Below are 19,969 nucleotides of genomic sequence, written 5' to 3'. Positions count from 1 at the left end.
AGTGTTGTTGAACAGAGATCTAGTGGTGTAGGCACATAGTTTCTTGAAAGTGGCATCACAGGTAGACAGGGTGGTGAAGAAAGTATTTGGCACGCTTGCCTTAATTGGTCAGAGCATTGAGCACTATGAGCAGAGGCTGGGTAGGCTGAGAATTTTTTTCTTTGGCATGCCAAAGGCTTAGGGGTGACCATCTCGAGGTTTTTAAAATCATGAGGGGCACAGATAAAATGAATGGCCAAGATTTTTATCCCCGAGGATAAGGGAGTCCAAAACTAGAGGGCATAAGTTTAAGGAGAGGGAAAGAGTTAAAAGGGACCCAAGGGGCAACGTTTTCACACGGATGGTGGTGCATGTATGAAACAAGTTGCCAAAGGAAGTGGTGGAGCTGGATACGGTTAGAACATTTAAAAGACACTTGGACAGGCACATGAATAGGATAAGCTTAGAGGGATATGGGGCAAATGCAGGCAAATGAAACTGTTTCAGTTTAAGAAACCTGCTTGGCATGGATGAGTTGGGTGAAAAGTCCTGTTTTTGTGCTATATCATTGTATGAAATGCAGGAGATTTTTGAAAATGTGAACTATTTCCAAAGAAAGCTTGATTTGATATTTGTTTATAATTTTGAATCTTTTCCTGAAACTTTGCTTGTTTTTGTATTTATAGGAATGATTGGATTGAGTGCTGGTCTGTTCCAAATATCCTACTCTGTATTGACTATACCTGGCATCCCATCTACCCTCAGAAAGCTGATGAGCAGTTGAAGCACAGCTGTAAGAAGCCATTCTGTTATTCATTCATTTGTTCATTCCTTTCCCGCTTTTAAAGGGGTAAGGAATAGAAACCAAGATTAGGCCATTCAGCACCTTGAGCCTTTTTGCGCATTCAGTTGGATTGTGGCTAATCTGCATCTGAATTTCATTATATCCACTTTGGTTCTCTATCCCTTAATACACTTGCCTAATAAAACTATTATCAAACTCTGTTTTGAAGTTTTCAGCAAGCATTCAAATGTTGCGTATTATGACATAGTGAGCAATGAGTGATTTTTTTTAACTTTGGCTATTCATGCAAAAACATTGATGGGTTCAAAAGACTGATACAATCTGTCTAACTTATTTATAATTAATTTAGTAGTTGACCTTTTTTTCAAATTGACTCCTGATTTTTCCCTCAAGGTGTACACATGCTGTGTAAGTTTAATGTTGAATAATTTTATGTAAAATTACCAATTTATATAACTTGCAATCTACAAGGAAATTTCAGCTATCAGCAGATATTTTTACCGTTGCAACGTTCCTGCTTTTTTACACAGATAAAGTAGCTGAACAAGCTTTTAGAGCAGGAGAAACAATTTGTATCGATGTAGACTGTAGACTGTTTACTTGCTTTTCTGTACAGTTTTTCAGAGTTTTCTCTTTCAAATAAACTAGATGCAGTTACAACAGAAATGCAGCAAAGTAACAGGCCATTCTGTGTTTATGGTCCACACATACCTCTTCTGACCCTATTTTTTCATCTCTTCTGATGAATATATCCTTCTATTCCTCTTTCTTTCTTCTCTTGATTTACTTCTCCTTTACATGCATATGTGCTGTTTGTCTCAACCATTCAAGGTAGTGGCAAGTTCCACAGGTCACTGTCTGAAGCAAAGACTCTTCATGCTATGTTATTTATTTAACAGTAGCAATCTCCTCATGACCTTTTTTTTAAGCAAAAGAAAGGCTTTTTTGGGATATTTTTGCATTTACAATTACCTCACACACCTTGGCCCAATCTTTAGCTTACTTCGTTCAATATCTTTTGCTTTGATTTTGCTGCTTGAACAGCAGAGTGAGATCCCATCATACCTCTATGCTAGGATTGCAAGGTGAGCCTTGCTTTAAGGTTATTAAGTAATTATTTTGCTTTGGTAATTTTTGAGGAGACTGGTTGAGCAGACAGGCAGTGAAAATGACAAAACTGCGTTTAAAATATAGAGAAGAATAATAGTAAATAAACTTTAAAAAAAAGACTTCAGGCAGATAAAATGCCTGGTTCAGACAAATTGCATCTGTACCATCTGAAAAAAAGACAAGGTAAGAAATGATAGAGGCATAATCACAGATACTAAATAATTCATTGGAGAAACATGCTCTGTCAAATACTGATATGCCAGCATATTTCTATCATTGTACCTATATGTAAGAAGAGCACTAAAACATGTCCAAAGAACTACAGACCATGGGTAGTAGGAAAAATAATGGACTCCTCACCAAAGGAGAACATAAAAAAATGAAACTAAAAGCATAATGATGAAGTCATCAGGCAGAAAGTGCTCTTTCAAAACGTTACAAAGAGAAGAAGCAACTGTAATTAAATATTCACCTGGATTGTCAAACAGTTTTCGATAAGACTCTGTGAGTTAAATAATATGATCAGAGAATACAGATCCAGGTGACAGGATATAAATGCATTGAAGTGAATGCAAAAGAGATCTATTTTGTTGATGCCAAAGCTGAGAGGTTGTGCTCATCAAGAAAAGATGAATAGCTTGTGTTGGCTTTCTCTTAAAAAGAGAAGGCTGAAGGATGATCTGATAGAGACCTTTAAAATGATCAAATGTTTCAATAGAGTTAATGCAAAGAACTTTCCCACTTGTGGGGAACAGTAAAACTAGAGTCTGTTGAGATAACTTAGCAAGAAATTGATTACGAAATTCAAAGTGACTTCTTTACTCAAAGCATATAGAACTCCATAAAATCCCTACAGTATAGAAGCAGGCCATTCAGTCCATCGAGACCACGCTGATGAGCACCTCTCCCAGACCCATCCCCTATCCTATCCCAGTATTTCCCACCCTAGACACTTTGGGCAATTTAGCATGGCCAATCCACCAAACCTGCACATCTTTGGACTGTGGGAGGAAGCTGGAGCACCTGGAGAAAACCCATGTAGGCATAGGGAGAATGTGCAAATTATGCATTGACAGAGGCTGAAATTCAACCCTGGTCTCTGGTGCTGTGAGGCAGCAGTGCTAACTACTGAGCCGTTGTGTGCTACAACTGGGAGTGGTCTAAATAAATAGCATGGACTTATTTAGGGGCAATTATTCAGACATATGAGGGTCAAAGGAGTAAGAGCAGTTAGTTAAATGAGGAAGTGCAGCAAGACGCTGAAGGGAGCATAAAAACCAACTTGGACAGTTTGGAGGGAGTAATTTATGAAAGAGTTTTGAAGTTAACCTTTGTACAATAGATCTCAGAGGATTAGGATATGGCATCATAATAGTCTTGCATAATCTTCAAATCCCAAATGATGTGTATAATAGTAAATTGTTCCCACTTAGAACAGGGCTAAGGTATTTGGCTCCTTAGGTCTGCTGCAAAGTTCAATGAAATCATGGTTGATTTGCCAGAACACCATATACTTGTCTCCATTCTATATTTCTTTATCTTCTGTATTCCTTAATACCTTTTGGCAAATGAAAATCTATCAAACTTAGTTTTACAAATAAACAGCAAGTGATGCCACATCAATTGTTGAGGAAGCTAGAATTCCAAATTTCTGCCACACTTTGGTTAATGAAATATTTCCTAATTTAATGAGCAAGAGCTGGATCTAAAATATAGACTGGGCTCCCTAGTCCGAAAATTGCAGACTAAATCTACCCCATTTATTCCCTATGATGTCTTAAAGCTTGTATTGATAGAAGTGTTAAACTTTTTATTTTCCAGGGAATAAAATCCCTGTTTATTTACTCTCTCTTTGCAATGATGTTCATCCAGGAGAAGCATATGCACAATAGTGAGATTAGTGTGCAGCATGCTTTGTGCAGGGCCCAACATGTCTTAGTAACTTAATTGAATTTTTCGAGAAGGTGACGAAGGTGATTGATGAGGGTAGAGCTGTGCATGTTGTCTACATGGATTTTAGTAAGGCTTATGATAAGGTCCCTCATGGTTGGCTCATCCAGAATATTAAGCTGCATAGGATCTATGGTGACTTGCCAGCGTGGATTCAGAATAGGCTTGCCTATAGAAGGGCGAGGGTAGTGGTGGAAGGATATTTTTCAGGCTGGAGGCCTATGACTTGTGATGCTCTGCAGGGATTTGAACTAAGATCTCTACTGTTTGATACCTGTTTATATAAATGACTTGGATGAAAATGTAGAGGGTAGGTTAGTAAGCTACAGATGGTACGAAGATCATTGGAGCTATGGATAGTGTAGAAAGTTGTCAAAGGATACAGTGGGGTATAGATCAGTCACTGATATGGGTGGAGAAATGGCAGATGAGCGTTTAATCTGGGTAAGTGTGAAGTGCTGAGATCAAATGTTAAGGCAAAGTATACAGTTAATAGCGGAACCCTGAGCAGCATTGATATACCTCAGGATCTTGGGGGTTCAAGTCCATAACTCCCTGAAAGTGGCCGTGGAAGTAGGGTGGTGAAAATAGCATGTGGCATACTTGCCTTTATTGGCTGGGGAATTGAGTACAAGAGTCGGGATGTCATGTTGCACCTTTAAACTCTGGTTAGGCCTCACCCACAGTACTATGCTCAATTCTGGTTGCCACATTACAAGAAGGATGTGAGGCTTTGGAGAAGCTGCAGATTAGGTTTACCAGGATGCCGCCTGGATTATAGTATATAAACAATAGTGAGAGACGAGAAAAACTTAGGTTGTTTTCTCTGGAGCAGTGGAGGCTGAGAAGAGACTTGATAAAAGTCGGTAAGATTATGAAATGCAGAGATAGGGTTGGCTGTCAGAATCTTTCGCCCAGAATTGAACTGTTGCAAACGAGGGGGCATGCATTTCAGGTGAGAGGGGAAAAGTTCAGAGGAGTAATGAGGTACAAGTTTCTTTACACAGTGTGTGGTAGGAGTGTGGAACACGCTGCCAAGGGTGGTGTTAGAGTCAGATACGATAGAGTCGTTGAAGAAACCTTTAGATAAGCACATAAATGTGCAGGAAATGGAGGGTTATGGAACAAGGGCAGTCAGAAGGGGTTAAGCTAATTGGCATCATGTTCAGCACAACATCATGGACCAAAGGGCCCATTTATGTGCTGTACAATTCTATGTTCTGTATTCTATCCTTGTAGCTAAATGAGCAAGCCTATTTTGCAGGACAGTATATTCTCAAGGTTTTATGTTGAGAGTTGCTCATAGTATTCTAGATGTGGGCTAATTAATGCACACTGTCAGTGAGGTTGCAATGAGAAGTTAAAATGTTAAAATAATGAATAAAATGAAAAGGGGATTAGAAAAATGCTCTTCACTATAGGTTGTTAAAATGTGAATTTTTCTATTCCAATAATTTCAATAAAGTCTTACTTTTTTTTTAAAAAGTACAATTATACACTTGTTAAAGAAGATTACTGAAGGTAATAGTGAGAAAAGGGTAGAGTGGTACTGGACAAAGTGGTTTCTGGAAATAATGTTGTCTAAATAGACATAAACCAAAAGACTTTTTCCTGTATTTCAGCATACTGTGGCACACTTTCATTAATAGAAGTGGCTTCAACTTATTTTTAATATGTATCATGCAACATATTGCAAGTTGTTTCATGAGGGTAGTGGAATTTTAGAAATTATTGAAGCCCATATGATAACTGAAGTTATCTGACCTTAAATTCAAGCTTAGTTTCAACAGTTAACCGATTTCTGTGTTAGAAAATACTTTTTTTTTTAAAAGTACATCCTTTCTTTTTAAAGTATTTGAAATGCAGCAGTTGACATCAAGATCGTCACAGAAGTCCTCTGAACGAACTTTGCATTCTCCTTCAGTTTCCCAACGACAGCGTATCGATCCATCCGAACTTGCACCCGATAAACTACACGTTGAGCTAGAAATGTCTCCCGATTCACAAATCATTCTGTATGGACCACTTCTTAAGGCGCTGTTATCTATTAAGGTACAGACTTATAATTTCTCACATCAATTTAAAAGTCTTTTATACTTAAGGCAGAATATCAAAGTTATTTGGAACCTTTTTTGTGACTTCATGGCTTTGCCCCACTCTTCTACGTTGAAGGATCTAGGACTGTTACAGTAGAAGAATAGCCTTTGGCTAAGAAAAAAAATTCACTCTTAATTTGTTTTGCCCCTTGCCCTCTGGAATATTGCGATTACATTGGAATTACATGAACACTGATCATTATGTAATATAGTGAGACTTGTCGACAAGTGTCAGCATTCTTTTTAATTCTGATTGTTTTGTTATCAGTAGCTACTGCAATGTTGCTAGATGGCAAACAGGAAGAAGAAATTTTCCACTCTGCTTGCCTTTTTCCTCTCTCCCTTTGCATCCTACCCTCAGTATCCCAGGAACATTGTTCATCAGTTGCCACTTGCATGTTCCCAGTTATCCATGAAAGAAAAAACGGCTGAATTAGATTAGTCTCTTAAATAGCCTTGTTAAGCATTGCTGTTACTAATTACATTTACTACAGTGAAATTTCTAAATTCCAACAAAGACAGTATAGCAGTATCATTTCAGAATGATCATGAAAATGACTTGTGATGGAAAGCAAGCTGAATGCATTATCAGCACTAATTCTGAATGAAACCTGGTTTGGCAATTCTTGCTTATTTTCACTTTTGATATACATTAGCAACAATACTTCTATGGGGAGATGGTGGCATAGTGGTAGTCTTATTGGACTAGCAAGCCAGACAAACAGGTTGTGTCCTGAACAACATTAATAAAGTTGGATTATAAAGCTCATTTCAGTTTCATGGGTCCCATTACTATAACCAGTGAACAGTCCAGTTTACTAACTTCTTGTTTCAGGGAAGTTGAATCTACCATCCACCCGCAGTTTGTGCAACATGTGACTTCAGGCCCATAGCTTTATGGTTCACATTGGTTCCAAACTGTTAGCTGAAAAAAAGTTCAATCAAAGGCTGTTAGGGTTAAATGACAGGCACTGGCTTTGCCAGTGATGCCCATATGTTATGAAAATATAGATAAACTAAAAGACATGTAGCAACCATGTTGTTCTTCAAAAGTACGATCTGTCACATACAGTAATGAACATCCTATTTCAGGAATAATTAAAAACTGATACATCAATTAGGTTTCATGACTTTTGATTTCTCTGAAACATGCAAGTGACTTTAATGCTTTTTAAGCAAAGTGTATTCTCCTGTTTTAAATAACTAAGTCTACATTCCCAGTTATATGACCAAGAATGAAAGTGACCAGGTTTTCTCTGATTGCTCTAAAATGAAGTTATAAAATACATGCTCAAGATATTGTTGACTGAAACATAAGCTGTAAGTTCTAAGCACTGGGGAAACACCCTTTAATTGAATCATAAAAGCAAAGCACTGCGGACTCTGGCAATGAAATGAAAGCAGGAAGTGCTGGATGTACTCAGCAGGCCTGACAGTGTTTGTGGCGAGAGAACCACAGTTAATGTTTTTGACTTAAATATACCTCTGGGTTATAAAGAAGAATCATATTTGACTTGCAATGTTAATTCTACTTCTCTTTCCCTCGATGTTGCCAGACCTGTTGAGAACTTCAGCACATTCAGATTTATTTAATTAATTTAATCCACCTTGAAACTATGCAGTCGGCTATAGCGAATCTTTTGCATTCAGTCCCCAAATACTTTACAAGTGAGGCAGGTAGTAATTAAAACAAATAAATAGGTAATAATTTATTAACGATGTAACAACAGAACTACTCTAATCTGGACCAGTTAAAAAGAGATATAGATTTATATATTGAACAAATATGGTGGGATTATTCTTTTGACTTCATGGAGTGTAACTGACTGAACTATACTGACACCTGTCACATATGTCCTGTTACTTTAAAAGGAAAATTACTTTGGCGAAGATGATATGTACACCGATTTTGAAGAAGTAGCTACAAGCCCAGTGCTGTCATTGTCAACATCGTCCAGTTCTGGATGGGCAGCAGTTGGAGTTGAAGAAAGTGAGAAGATAGAACTTGAGAGTGGCGACAAGCAAATTCATCCACTTACACTCCGCCCATGGGACATTTCCGTTCTCATTAATTTGTACAAAGTGCATGGAAAACTTCCAGTGGTGAGTGAATTAGAGCAGGAAAAACGTTCACCTTGTGCTTTAAAATAAACTGTTACTGAATCTCTTTTGTTTATGTATTGCTATGTTTGAGACTGAGTATTCAGTTTGTGTTCAGCTCAAGAAAATATGTTATCAACCAGTCTGTATAATAATTAAGAGAATAACATTGGTGAGAATGCTAACATATAGTTAGCTGTGTTTGTCACCAAATAGTAAAGCACTTACATTAAGATGATGTAATGATTAGATAGTGATGTTCACATGCCTGTTGTGATCTGTTATTCATAACGTAATAATCTAATGATTTGAAATGTAGATGTGTCTGGTTTTATTTTGCATAACATTATAATAATAGATAGTTGGATATACATTTTGAGGTGATGGCCATATTATGTAGAAGGAGAAGTAGGCTGTTCATCCTTTCGAGCCTGCTTGCCGTTCAATGAGATCATTACTGCTTTGATAATCATAATAGCATCCCTACAGGGTAGAAGCAGGCCATTTGGCTCAGCGAGTCCACACTGACCTCACAAAGAGCATCACCCCACCCCACTCTGTAACCCTGCATTTCCCATGGCAAATTGCCTGCACATCCCTAGACACTATGGGTGATTTAGCATAGCCAATCCTTCCAAACTACACACCTTTGGACTGTGGGAGGAAACTGGAGCACGCGGCAGAAACCCACAGCCACAGGAAGAATATGCAAATTCCAAGGCTGGAATTGAACCTAGGTCCTCTCGCTGTGAGGTGGCAGTGCTAGCCACTGTGCGATTGCTATCCTTAGCTCCACTTTTCTGCCTTTACCCTGTAATCCTTGATTTCCTTAGTGACTAAAATTAGGACTGTCTCAGCCTTAAACGTGTTTAATGACCCTGCCTCATCAGCCCTCTGCCATTAAGCATTCTGCAAATTCACTAACCTCTGAGAGAAGAAATTCCTCATCTCTAATTTAAATGTGTGATCCCTTATTCTGAGATTATGCCTTGTGGTCCTCCAGACTCTCTCATGAGGAAACAAGTATTGTTTCTACATCAACATTGTTAAGTCCCCTCAAAATCTTGTGTGTTCTCATAAGTCTGCCTCTCATTCTTCTAAATTTCGATCTGTACAGGCCTGACTTATTCAACGGCTCCTTGTAAGCCAGTCCCTCCAGTCCTGGTATCAGTTGACTGAACCTTGTCTGGTCAGCACCCAATGTCAGAACATGTTTTTTTTAGACAAGTGCCTAAAGCTGTTCACAGTACTCCAGCTTTGGCCTGAATAGTGCCTTGCATAGTTTTAACAAAGCGCGCCTATCTTTATGCTCCATTTTCTTTGAAATAAAAGCCAACATTCCTTGCATTCTCTATAACCTACTGAACTTAGAGGCTAGCTTTTTATGTTTCATGGGTAAGGACTCCTAGAACCCTCCGTTCTGTGGCTTTCTGCAGTCTTTTTCCATTTTAAATAACATTGAGATCTTCTATTAATCTTGCCAACTGCATGATCACGTTTTGTCATGTTTGTGTTCCATCTATAAAGGTTTTTGCTCACTTGCTTAACCTGCCTGTATACCTCTGCAGAGTTTTTGTGTAATTGTCACCACTTTCCTTCCTACTAATTTTTATCAGTCCATTGAGTCTGCTGCACCATTTGATCATGGCTGATGTGTTTCTCAACCAGGCTCGCTTGCATTTTTGCTGTAACTTTTGACCCCCTTACCAATCAAGAACCTATCCATCTCCTAAGAAATTCCTCCTCATCTCAATACTAAAGGGTTGTCCCTTCACCCTGAGGCTGTGCCTGTGGGTCAAGTCTGTCCTGCTAGTGGAAACATCATTTCCACGTCCACTATATCCAGACCTCTCGGTATCCTGTAAGTTTCAATGTGATTTCCCCCCTCATCCTTCTAAACTCTGTTGTGTACAGACCTGGAATCCACAACTGCTCCTCTTAGGGCAAGCCCTTCATCCTCGATATAATTCTCATAAACCTCCTGTGGACCCTCTCCAACATCAGCCCATCTTTCCATTGGTCCCAAAACTGCTCTCATTATTCCAAATGCTGCCTGACTGGAGCCTTATGCAACCTCAGCAGTACATCTCTCATATTGTAAATAACCTTTCAGTGGATTGAACCACTCAGCATTCACTGACATGGCTTATGATCTAATCTAAGCCCGCTTCATTACCTTATAGTGTTTTCGAATGCATTGCTTAGCAAGCCTGATATTTTGAAAGCTCTGTTATGAATAGAACGCCAATTAATAAATGTAAATATGTTGTTTAAATGCCCTATGTATAATTTTATTATAAAAACAGATTTTAAGATTGGGACAATGTAAACACTTTGCATGCTAGCTGTGCAGTTCCTGAGCATCAGCAAAAATATTCTTTCCAGTGCATTATCCATACCATGTAAGAAAGACTGTTTATGCACAAGAAATGGTGATTAATTTAGTGAAATAGTTTTTGAAAGATGCAAATAGTAAAGATTGCCCCCAATATTAGAAGAAACAATGTCTTCAGATAGTCTGAGATAGTAGGAACTGCCGAAGCTGGAGAATCTGAGATAATACGGTGTAGAGCTGGATGAACACAGCAGGCCAAGCAGCATCAGAGGAGCAGGAAAGCTGACGTTTCGGCTCCCTTCTTCAGCTTTCCTGCTCCTCTGATGCTGCTTGGCCTGCTGTGTTCATCCAGCTCTACTCCACGTTATCTTCAGACAGTGTGCTGTGTTTAAAGTATTTCTCTTCATAGCAGCAGATTTGGGAATGTAGGTATTAAAGGCATATCAAATCAGAACTCATTTAGATCTTCAAATCATCTGGACTTTATCCAGATTATCACCTGGATTTTTGACCTTGCTGAGGAGTGATTTTTTTAAAAACAGTTTATTTTTGCTAAGTTTTCTCTTGGATTTTCTCATCTATTTTAGATTTTTCCATCCATTTTTAATCATTGTAATCACATGGATGATCATACCACTGGCAACTACGAAGAATTAACCTGAATTATTTGACTGTCAGTTTTGCTTTCCATTTAAATTTCACATTAGTAAGTGACATAAGAACTGTAGTGTAAAATCCTGGCTACCTACAGTTTTCTGCCACTCCTTACTATGTGTATCCCAGCTAAGATTGTGCAGTGTGGGGTTGCAGTGGGATACGAATTGGTTATGCTGACACTCCAGTGCATTTTAGTGTATGCCTTCAGATTGCTTTCAAGTTTTTTTTACAATATGGTCATAATTGTTTTGGTGATAACAAAGTATGGAGCTGGATGAACACAGCAGGCCAAGCAGCATCTTAGGAACACAAAAGCTGATGTTTCGGGCCTCGACTCTTCATCAAAGAAGGGCCTAGGCCCGAAACGTCAGCTTTTGTGCTCCTAAGATGCTGCTTGGCCTGATGTGTTCATCCAGCTCCGTACTTTGTTATCTCAGATTCTCCAGCATCTGCAGTGCTCATTATCTCTGATATAATTATTTTTGGTGTCTGTTCTCTGATGGTTGTTCAGTTTCCTCAAAATGCTTTCTTTGTCTAATAGGAAGCTAAACTTTTTATATTTCATCAGTTAATTCTGGAACACTGTTAAGTTTGCTTAACTTCAACAAAAGTACTTCTTACTGTTGCATTATATCTAATGGTTAGAGTGTATATTTAATTGTTCTTCCCATCTCCTGTCAAAAAATCGTGTTTTCTTGCTAAATGATGGAGGGCTCTAATCTTTCCATGACTATCGGTTCTCCTGTGAGATATGCTTGAATAATATGTGAAAATTAATGCTGCTAGAATCTTTCTTGTGGTGATTGTTCCATTTTCTGCCTCTTGTCTTGTGGCTTGGAAGTTGCACCAATATGTAGCCAATACATTGTATTTTGCATTTTTCACTTCCATTTCTTTCTTTTCCCAGACCTGGACCATTGTGGACAATTGTGATGCCAAAATTAATAAGAAAAACTTTAATATATATAGCTCAGTGCCAGTCACATGGTACATTTTCTCACCCAAGGGATGAAAATACTCACTTGGAATGTCCAAACAATATGCCTGACTGAATTGATCATTGTATGAATTAGTAAAATACATGATTACCTTCCCATGGAACAAAATTGATTCATATTAACTGTAGACTGTAAACTATATCCAATTTAACTGCTATTGTCTCTTAGCTCAGCGTATGCGTATCTAACCTCTAAGATAATCTCACGTTATCTGGGGGCATATGTTAACCTTGTTATTTATAGTTTCATAGAACTAGATTAGTTGGTTAACTTATTGCTGCAATATTTTAAGATCAACAAATATGCTAACATTGTAAAGTTTAAGAAGTGGTTTTATGGATTTATTCTGTTTAGTTTATCTGAAAAGATTTCAAATGTGATATGTTTTTTAGCATTGCAGCAGTGATGGCGCAGAATGCCCAACAGCATTTCTGGAGAGACTTTGTTTTGAAATGAAGAAGGGATACAAGGAGACAATGCTCCAGCTTATTTTGTCACCTATTTATGTTTTTGTGAGCGACAGCTATCCGGTAAGTTCAGAGCAATCGAATAATATCATTCATACTTTGTGGATAACTATCAGTAAAAACCATTTTTAAAAAAAATTTTAAACTTTAGCTAATCATGTTAAAATGAAAAGGCAAGGTTGACTGAATGTAGCTATACAGTTATCACTATAACTATTGTTCAATTAGACAAAGGTATACTTTTACCATTTCCACAAGACTTATTAAGATGCAAAATATCAAACCATAAAGTTGAAAAGCTTCAATTCTTCTGCTGTAACTTTGGGAGCAGGATGTAGCATAGGCTGATACTGAGATTTACTTAGCCTCCCATTCAAGTCTTTTAAAATATCTGTTGCAACTCTTAGAAGACTGTTGATACAAAATGAGTTGTGGTAAGCAGCTTGATTCATGATGTTGAAAAGCTGGCCAGTGTAACTGGAAGGAAGAGTAATCTGCCCCAATAATTGTAGTTGAAACACTTTTCTTGGGTCCAGCATAATGGTCTTGGATTTTTATTCATTACAGGATTAATTGTCAGAAATTTTGTTCTGCATCATGTTTCCCCTTGCATGATCCCTTTCAAAAAAGCTGTCTTGCTTTGCATGGGAATGCCAGCTTCCTGTAGTGGTGTGAGAAAGTAAGAGCTCCCTTTAATTATGTTAGCTTTGGCAGGCTTAGCTTGTCAACATTGGAGACTTTAAATGGACACATCAGCGTTGGATTTTGGGTTTTTCATCTTATGTTTGATCGATTGACAATTTGTAAACTTAATTTAGAAAGATGAAAATTATTTCCCTTGGGTAAACATTGTGGTGGAATGTAAAAATTTCACAGTGAATAATGTTGAAGAAAGGATATCATAACTGCTTCATATATAAATGGAAATCTTTTTCAGAGCACTGCAGTAATTTTGAGTTTCTTGTGCCTTCCGAGTTTGTTGCATCAATGTTCAGTCATGAACATTATTTCAAGCGTTACTATTTGCAAAACTTGTAATGATTTAGAATAAGCTAGGTTATAAGCTGTTTTTTCCTAGTTTTTTTTCAGTCATCAGAGGATGAGGGTTTCACTGGTTGGGCTTTAATTATCCATTGTTAGTTGCCTTTGAGAATATGGTAGTGAGCTACCTTCTTGATCCAGTGCACTCTATTTGGTGTAGTTATATCCAAACTGTAGGAGGGGGAGAAGGGGAAAATCCAGTGACTGAAGGAATGGTGAATTAGTCCCAATTTAGGATGATATGTTGCTTTAGGGGAACTTTCAGGTAGAGATATTCCCATGGTGCATGTGCCTTTCTAAATGGTAGTGAAAGCTACCTCTGGCACCTTAGTGAAATTCTGCTTTGCATCTAGTAGATGGAACTGCTTCCACTATGTATTGCTTATGGAGGGAATGAATGTTAATGGATGCGGTGCCAATCACATGGGTTACTTTGTCCTAAATTGTGTCAAGCTTCTCAAGTGCTGTTAGAGCTGCACTCATCTGGCAAGTGGAAAGTATTCTATCATATTCCTGATTTGTTCCTTGTAGACAGTGGACAGGATTAGGGGAATTGAGTGAGTTGTTCACTACAGTATTCCTATGCTTTGACCTGATTTTGTAGCCAATGACTGGCCAAGTTCTGTTTCTAGTTGGTGGTAACCCCCTGGATTTTAGAAGGTGACTCATGAATGGTAAAACCATTGAATGTCAAGTCGATGGTTTGTGTCTCCTGTTAGAGTTGGTCATTGTCTGCTGTCTTCGTAGTACCGATGTTACAAGTCACTTGTCAGTTCACACTTGATATTGTCTAGGTCTTGCGGAATTTGGACATAGACTGCTTCAGTATCTCAGTTTTCACAGCTAGTACTGAACGCTTTGCAGACATTTAGCAAACATCTAGTTTTGCCACACTTAGTCTTCAAATTCTGTTTAAGTACAACGGTCAGGACACTTTAATTACTTGTAACGAGCGCAATACTGTGGATGCTGAGAAAGTGCTGTAGAAACTCAACAGGTCTGACAGCATTTGTGGAGAAAGAGAGCATTAACACTGTGTCCGATGTGACTTCAGAATCTGAACAGTCAAACTGAACGTGAAGTGTTAACTCTGTGTTTCTCTCTTCGCTGGTACTGACAGACCTGTTGAGTTTCTTCAGCATTTTCTGATTTTTAATTGGGTAAGCCTTTTGATTGGCAAGTACCCATCTCCAATGGTAAAGTATTATTTTGTTGTACCTTGTGACCTTGCTCATTCAGAACTCTTTTTTGATAAGAGTTGTTTTTTTGATTATTTTTATCCTGTATTATCAGGAAGTAAACTTACTGTTGGGAGAATTTGAACGTGTGAACTGCTATTGCACGTTTTCCCTTCATGTATCCTTAGAACATTATCCGTTTCTATCTTGGTACATGTCTGTTTGCTGTGATGAGTTCAGAATGTTCTTGGTACAATAGAACAACTCAGTTTAAAACTCTAAAATGATGACAATGAGGTTTTAAAATTGTGCTTCTCAAAAGAGAACATCTCATAATGATTGATGGTGTGAAGTTATCCCCAATTCTTTGCTGCTCGCAGTGGATAAAAATATCTTTCTCAGTATTATTTAGCTTTCTGTACCTTAGATTATTTATAATATGATTGAGGGAGCTTTCGTTTAGTTTTATGCTAATGCTCATGTGTTTCATTCCACCAGAAACCACTAAGCGTGGTTAGCACTGCTGTCTCAGTGTCAGAAACCTGGGTTCGATTCCACCCATGGGCAACTGTCTGTGTGGAGTTTGCACATTCTCCCTGTGTCTGCATGGGTTTGTTCTGGGTGCTGTGGTTTCCTCGCACAGTCCAAAGATGTGCAGGCTAGATAGATTGGCCATGCTAAATTGCCCATAGTGTTCAGGGATGTATAGATTAGGTGGGTTATAGCGGGATGAGTCTGGGTGGGATGCTGTGAGACTCTGTGGGCTTGTGGAGCCAAAGGGCTTGTTTCCACACTGTAGGGATTCTATGATTCTACGATTTTAAATTTAGTGGCTGTCGATTAAGCAGCTAGATTCTAACAACAGAATTGCACTTTTGTCGTGACACATGTCCCATCATGAATGCATTAGCTGTCAAACATCATTAGTGCCTTCTCCTGCTTTTTCCCCATAATCTGATATGATTTTCTCAGATGCTTTATTTTTGATTAATCTGTATTTTCAAATCATTGAAAACTAGAGGAATAAAATTTGAAGTGACTTTAGCTCATTGGTAAAGCTGATGAAGTTTGCATATATCAAGAGTCCAAAGATTTGGATTCCAAGAAATTATATCACAGCCACATCACAGCTGCTTCACAAGAATGTGACTTTAAATGTTCTGAGCAGGACATCTGGAAAAGTAACCTTCAACATCAGGACAAGGATCAGGCAAGACTGTGAGATAGCCCCATTCAATTTACAATCTACCTGATGGCAGATATTCAACCCAAGGTGAAGTCCTCTGGTGTCAGCAGCTGTAGATGGCAAACTGATTCATCAGTTACATCAGTGCCAAAACTAAACTGACTGCCATAAATCTACACGATTCACATTTTACACTAGATTTACAAACCACTCTTGATTCTTCAATTCTTCACGTGAAATTCAACTTGTCCATGAATGTTGCCAAAAGGGAAAAAAAAAGTATCAATCCGTACTTCATCAGCCAAATCTTCACATCCCATGTGTGTTGAATGAGAGAGGCTGAAATATGTTGAGTATTCCTATAACTTGGTAACCATTCTTCTTGAAAAGCAACCATTGGCAAGGAGATCCATAAATATGGGATCAGCATAGCCTTCTACAAGCAATGGTGTGACTGACAACAAAATGCTAGTGTGCAGAGCAGTTGTCATCATTATACTGTTATATTGCAGTGAAATCTGTATGTTTGGAACATACAAGAGCATTAGAAAAAAACAATTAGTGCATTGGGCACATCTTCTGGATTCCACGTGGGGACCACTTGGACAATACTAGTGTCGCTCTTTGAAGCTAAATCCAAAAACATTGATGCAAAACTCCTGAAATATCCTGAATTGTGCACTGTGTTCAGCTGACTTGAAACAATCTTCCCCTCAGCTCCTGTTTTCTCAATTTTCAAATGACCCAGATGTTAGGAGATGTGGAATCACATGATTCAAAGACAATCTGAGGCACCCCTTGAAGCTTTGTAATGTTGACATTAATGCCTAAGAAGAGCTAATTGCCAATCTTCAGGATAATGATTACCTGTTTTTGAAGCTGCATCATGCTTCGTTGTCTTAATGAAGCAGAGGAATGGCAAAGAAGGAAAGAAAACGAAGCAAATTCTGCACACTGGATCACCACCTGTTTGGATGTCAATTACCAAAGATCTGTGTGTCAAGAATTGGACTATTTACCCATGGCAAGGAAACCCATGACAGAAGCTTTTGGCCCTGAATAGATCCATCCTCAAATTGATGGACAGCCAACAATTAGAATTACATTTATTGTTTATTGTTGTGCGTCATGAATTTCCAGCATCGTGTGCTTAATGCATTTATTTTCTGTCCAAAAGAAAATGATAAGTTTAATTTGCACAAAATAGAGTCTGGCTGCTTGCAACCCAATGTTAGATGGCATGTGCGCCTACAAAGATTTGACAATACCTTCACAGCATTAGCAGAACCTTGTGGTCTGTGGTTTCTGGAAATATTCAAACCAACCACATGAGGAATTCGTTAAAATGATCACAAATATGTTTCATTATAAACTAAACAGATGCACTTTACTTTTTGCTACCTGCATGCAGTGGCATGTCCGTTTCATTTTTCAAAATACAAAGGTTCATAAATAGAGGAATAGATTACAAAAGCAGGAATATAGTTTTAAATCTATACATTGTTGCAATTTTGGTAAACATCTTTTTGAAAGAAAGGAAATCCATAACATCAGTTGATTGAGAAGAGATCTTCAGAATTTCTACATATTCAAATCTGCTTTTTTTAAGTAGTTAGAAATTACATTTTCAAACCAAAATCTTTCGTTAGATCTTTAATAGGCATGGCGACTTTTGCAAGGAGATATTAAAATAAAATAGAAGATTTTAAAATAGAAGGTTTCTTTCCTATACAAGAGTCAAATAACATGAATACCGAATACCTACTAACCTCATCCCACCTCCTTGACCTGTCCGTCTTCCCTGGACTGACCTATCCCCTCCCTACCTCCCCACCTACACCCTCTCCACCTATCTTCTTTACTCTCCATCTTGGGTCCGCCTCCCCCTCTCTCCCTATTTATTCCAGTTCCCTCCCCCCATCCCCCTCTCTGATGAAGGGTCTAGGCCTGAAACGTCAGCTTTTGTGCTCCTGAGATGCTGCTTGGCCTGCTGTGTTCATCCAGCCTCACATTTTATTACCTATATACTATCTTCGGTTATCCTCTTATACTCTGAAACTGTTGATCAAAGTAAATTAATGAGTTAACAGGCAAATTGATATTGATTATAAATTGTCAATTATGGATTAATTGACAGACATAAGTACAAATAAGTGTGAATTGGCTCAGCAATTCACATATATAGGTTGTTAATCTCAATCAAAAAGTCTTTGAAAATGCTGTCTTCCTGATGAAAAATTTCAGGTCTTCTGCTTATAGGAGCAAGCCAGATTGCCAACTGCCAGCAGCACACAACCAACCTACATTCCACAAGCGTAATCTTCATCAATAATGGCACATGCTTGCAGGATCTTGTCAGTTCAGTTTGGATGGCTCACATTCACTGTTATTTTCCATGTAGCTATGGGACCGATGTGTTTGGTTATTCTCATCTTCTGGATCTAATCTGTCTGTCTTCAGCTTACCAGTAATGGCATTCCTGTTAACTGTTGAGCTTAGATTGACTTTTATCTTTTATATGCTTTAAACCAGCTTCAGGTTCCTTGAAGTTTTGGTTTCTAATCTCTATTAATTTACTCATTAATTTACTTTGATTAACAGTTTTGTTTTAGTTTCCTCTGAAACTGGAAGGATTCTGGGTTTAGATACTTTACTGCAACTTCCATCTAAACTATCTTTGGAGAAGAATTTGCTGGTTGCATCACCAGGTGTAGGCACAATGTTGTTAGACACCTGAGTGCAGAAACATAAGGTGTTAATGGAGAAGAAACCTGAAATGAGAAACCCACTCTAATACAAATTACATGCATGAGATTACATCATTGACCTGGCGTGCTGTGCATCCTCACTGTAACAAGATGGGGTAAGTTGTGAATTGCCAAAAAAGGATTAATAAATTTTTAGTTATTTTTCCCCCAGAACACTCATTCTTTTGACGGCTTTCAATTTTTATTAGAAGTTACAATATACAACAAACAGAATTAACATGATAAAGTGATTCTGGTGTTTTAATCACTCTTTGTTGATGCGTTGCAAATAAATTGCAGGAAAGCCCTTATCTTTTTCCTTTGAAATAGGATTGGCATTTTTGAAAATTGGCCTTTGATAACTTTCTGGATTAAATAATAGCCTCATAAATATCTCCTTGCAAAAGTCGCCATGCCTATTAAAGATCTAACGGAAGACTTTGGTTTGAAAATGTAATTTCTAACTACTTAAAAAAAGCAGATTTGAATATGTAGAAATTCTGAAGATCTCTTCTCAATCAACAGGTTGTGGTTTCTTGGACAACTGTTACAAGTACTGAAACAACAAGGAGGAATTCAGGACAACCATACATTTTGAAAGCATTGATGAGTGTAATTACAGTCCAGTCAAGCACGTGATCACTATTTACAGATTAGTTTTTTGATGATAGAAAGGAAATTAAATAGAAGCAACTCTGAGAAATAGATCATTGATGTCACTTTGAAGCGTTAGCCAAAGTAAATTATGAAAATTTGTGATAAAAATGTATTATTGCATGTTTTGCCTGGTGCAAAATGACTCTGCCTTGCTAGCTTGATTTGCCGTATTACTACTGTGAAAGTTAGAATAGCCAGTTTGTTTTTGGCATTTGTTAACTTTGTTAGTTCTCAATATGCTGAAAACATTCTGAGCTCCTATGTTAATTTGGCCATGTCATATTGTCTTTGGCTTAAGATATTTTAGTTAGGCAGTTCTCATACTTGATCAGTCTGTGCAAAGTAGATTAAATACAGATTCTAACATCGGTATCACAAATGGCAGTGATTTTGACCTCTTTTGCCTACAGAGGCCATCTGTAGATGGACTACTTCGTGAAGGCCATATCAGCCTTTCTGGATTACAGTTACGTGCCCATGCCATGTTCTCAGCAGAAGGATTACCTTTAGGCAGCACAACACTGGAATATTCTTGGCTGATTGATGTCCAAGCGGGTCTGCTGACTGCTAAAATAACCTTGCCACAGGTAATTTGATCAAATGTGTGTAAAACCAAGGTAATGCTTATTGTTTCTGTCAACACCTGTTCCCCCCTCTTTTTCC

General features: G+C 38.0%; 1 protein-coding gene across 4 annotated transcripts in view; it reads left to right on the top strand.

Moving 5' to 3' along the window:
* Positions 1-19,969, top strand: part of kiaa1109 (KIAA1109 ortholog) — a 438,508-nt gene that overhangs the window by 179,437 nt on the left and 239,102 nt on the right. For all 4 annotated transcript variants that reach the window (XM_048546322.2, XM_048546500.2, XM_048546414.2 and 1 more), the window contains exons 19-23: positions 666-772; positions 5,697-5,896; positions 7,813-8,043; positions 12,423-12,560; positions 19,717-19,893. In XM_048546322.2, coding sequence (XP_048402279.2) covers positions 666-772; positions 5,697-5,896; positions 7,813-8,043; positions 12,423-12,560; positions 19,717-19,893 — 853 coding nt within the window. The remainder of the gene's footprint in view (positions 1-665; positions 773-5,696; positions 5,897-7,812; positions 8,044-12,422; positions 12,561-19,716; positions 19,894-19,969) is intronic.

Source organism: Stegostoma tigrinum, chromosome 1 (assembly GCF_030684315.1).
Source record: "Stegostoma tigrinum isolate sSteTig4 chromosome 1, sSteTig4.hap1, whole genome shotgun sequence".
NCBI classification, from domain to species: Eukaryota; Metazoa; Chordata; class Chondrichthyes; order Orectolobiformes; family Stegostomatidae; genus Stegostoma; species Stegostoma tigrinum.
The sequence above is the reverse complement of the archived record's forward strand: the minus strand, read 5'-3'. Positions and strand labels throughout refer to the sequence as shown.